The sequence below is a fragment of the Lathyrus oleraceus genome, chromosome 4 (genome assembly GCF_024323335.1).
Source record: "Lathyrus oleraceus cultivar Zhongwan6 chromosome 4, CAAS_Psat_ZW6_1.0, whole genome shotgun sequence".
Lineage (NCBI taxonomy): Eukaryota > Viridiplantae > Streptophyta > Magnoliopsida > Fabales > Fabaceae > Lathyrus > Lathyrus oleraceus.
Genome location: NC_066582.1, coordinates 373,780,150 through 373,781,894, shown reverse-complemented (window position 1 = coordinate 373,781,894; position 1,745 = coordinate 373,780,150). Strand labels below are relative to the sequence as shown.

Here is a 1,745-nt window from a genome sequence, read left to right as displayed (position 1 = left end):
TGCTTTTCAAGATCTCAACAACCACATCAAATCCAGCTATATCTGACTACAATATTCTACATATCAAATATCATAACATAACCACCACAACTGTAATTAAAAACCTTACTTATATGATAACAAGATGTGCATAAAGTAAACCAGGGTGTTACAATTTGATTACACTACATGTTTTAACTGAACCAAAATAAAAAACATAACGAACACGCTTTTCCTTTCTATTTTACAGGTAAACCGAATGCTAAATTAAGCCGATAAATAAGAGACTCGTCTGTCATCATTCATTAACTATGAAAATATGGAATACACAAAAATGCTCATCACCAATTCACCGCCACTATCACTAATTACTACCACAATAACTAATAACTAACATGTGCTTGTGATCAAAACCATAAACACATCCAACCAAGCCAACAACATATAAACAATTTCATCAATTACACCATATCTTGATAAAAACAAAAAATTGCCATTGAGATCTATGAAACACTGGCACATATATAGACACGACACACAGGACTAGTTGAATAATGCGGTAATGCGGAATACCAAACACACACCTTCAATCTGAAGTGTCAATGCTACATAGTCATGATCAATCATCATCATCATGATCACTCTCATCACTGAAATACCCAGCTTTCTTCCCTTTCTTCTTCGTCTTGTTGTTGTCCAAACCCTCATTATCATTTATGTTTCTCCCCAGCAACCTTTCACCCGCTTCATCATCCACAATAGAAGCCCAATTATCGTCAAACTGCTCCGCAGCAATCTGACCACCCTCCTCCTCCTCATCATCACCTTCCTCCTCCCCATCCCTATCCCTCAGCCCACTAAATCCCCGTCGCGGCTTCTTAGGCTGAGGCCGCGGCCTCGGCCCCAACTGATTCTTAGGACACTCATACGACAAATGACCATGCCCCCCACACTCATAACACAAAGCAGTCTCAGTATTGTACACGCGCTTCCGAATAAACTCCGGAGCACGTCCATTATCAGCAGCAATAGAAGCAGTTAGAGTCCTTCCATTGAGAATCTTCTTATTCATCTCCGCCACGGCGCGTTGGGCGTCATTACGAGAAACGAATTGGACAAACGCGACACCGCGGCTTAGGCGCGCGTGACGGTCTTTGAGAACGGTTACACGCGCGATGCGGCCGAAAGTAGAGAAGAGCGTATGGAGATCGGAGTTTGATGGTGCTAAGGGTTCACCTGTTCCTCCTATTGATGATCCTTTGTTGTTCGGTTTTGATTGGGGTTGATTACTGGATGTGGTGCCGGTGGTGGTGTTGGGGGTTGAGGACGAAGCGCAGTAGCGTTAGTAGAAAACGTCGTCGTCTTCATCGTTGTCGCTGTGTTTTCGCTTGTGTTTCTTCTTGCTTGACATTTTTTTCGGTTCAGGTTTTTTGTTTCCAGCAACGGCGTTCCGTTTCCGGCGACGGAATTAGTTCTCCGATGCTTCTTTAATCTATAGAGGAAATCTGAGATTGGAGAGATTCTATAATGCGTTTGAGAAACCCTAGAGAAGTGAAGCGAAACTCCAAGCGGATCTGGACATGGATCCGGATATTTTGGATTGGTTTTATATATGGTTTTATCCATTCTTATTTTTTTATAAGCAGTACTATCCATATGTAAATGGACAACTTGCTCACCGCCAGAGTACTTGTAAAGATAGTATAAAACTAAAAATTAATATGTTTTAATATTTTTTTATTTAATTGGTCAGCCACCCATCTGCA

General features: G+C 41.4%; 1 protein-coding gene across 1 annotated transcript; it reads right to left on the bottom strand.

Annotated features, from left to right (window-relative positions):
- Positions 1-598: 598 nt before the first annotated feature.
- Positions 599-1,051, bottom strand: LOC127137565 (U11/U12 small nuclear ribonucleoprotein 31 kDa protein). The gene has a single exon (XM_051064022.1). The coding sequence runs from the start codon at positions 1,049-1,051 to the stop codon at positions 599-601; it is 453 nt and encodes a 150-aa protein (XP_050919979.1).
- Positions 1,052-1,745: the final 694 nt, after the last annotated feature.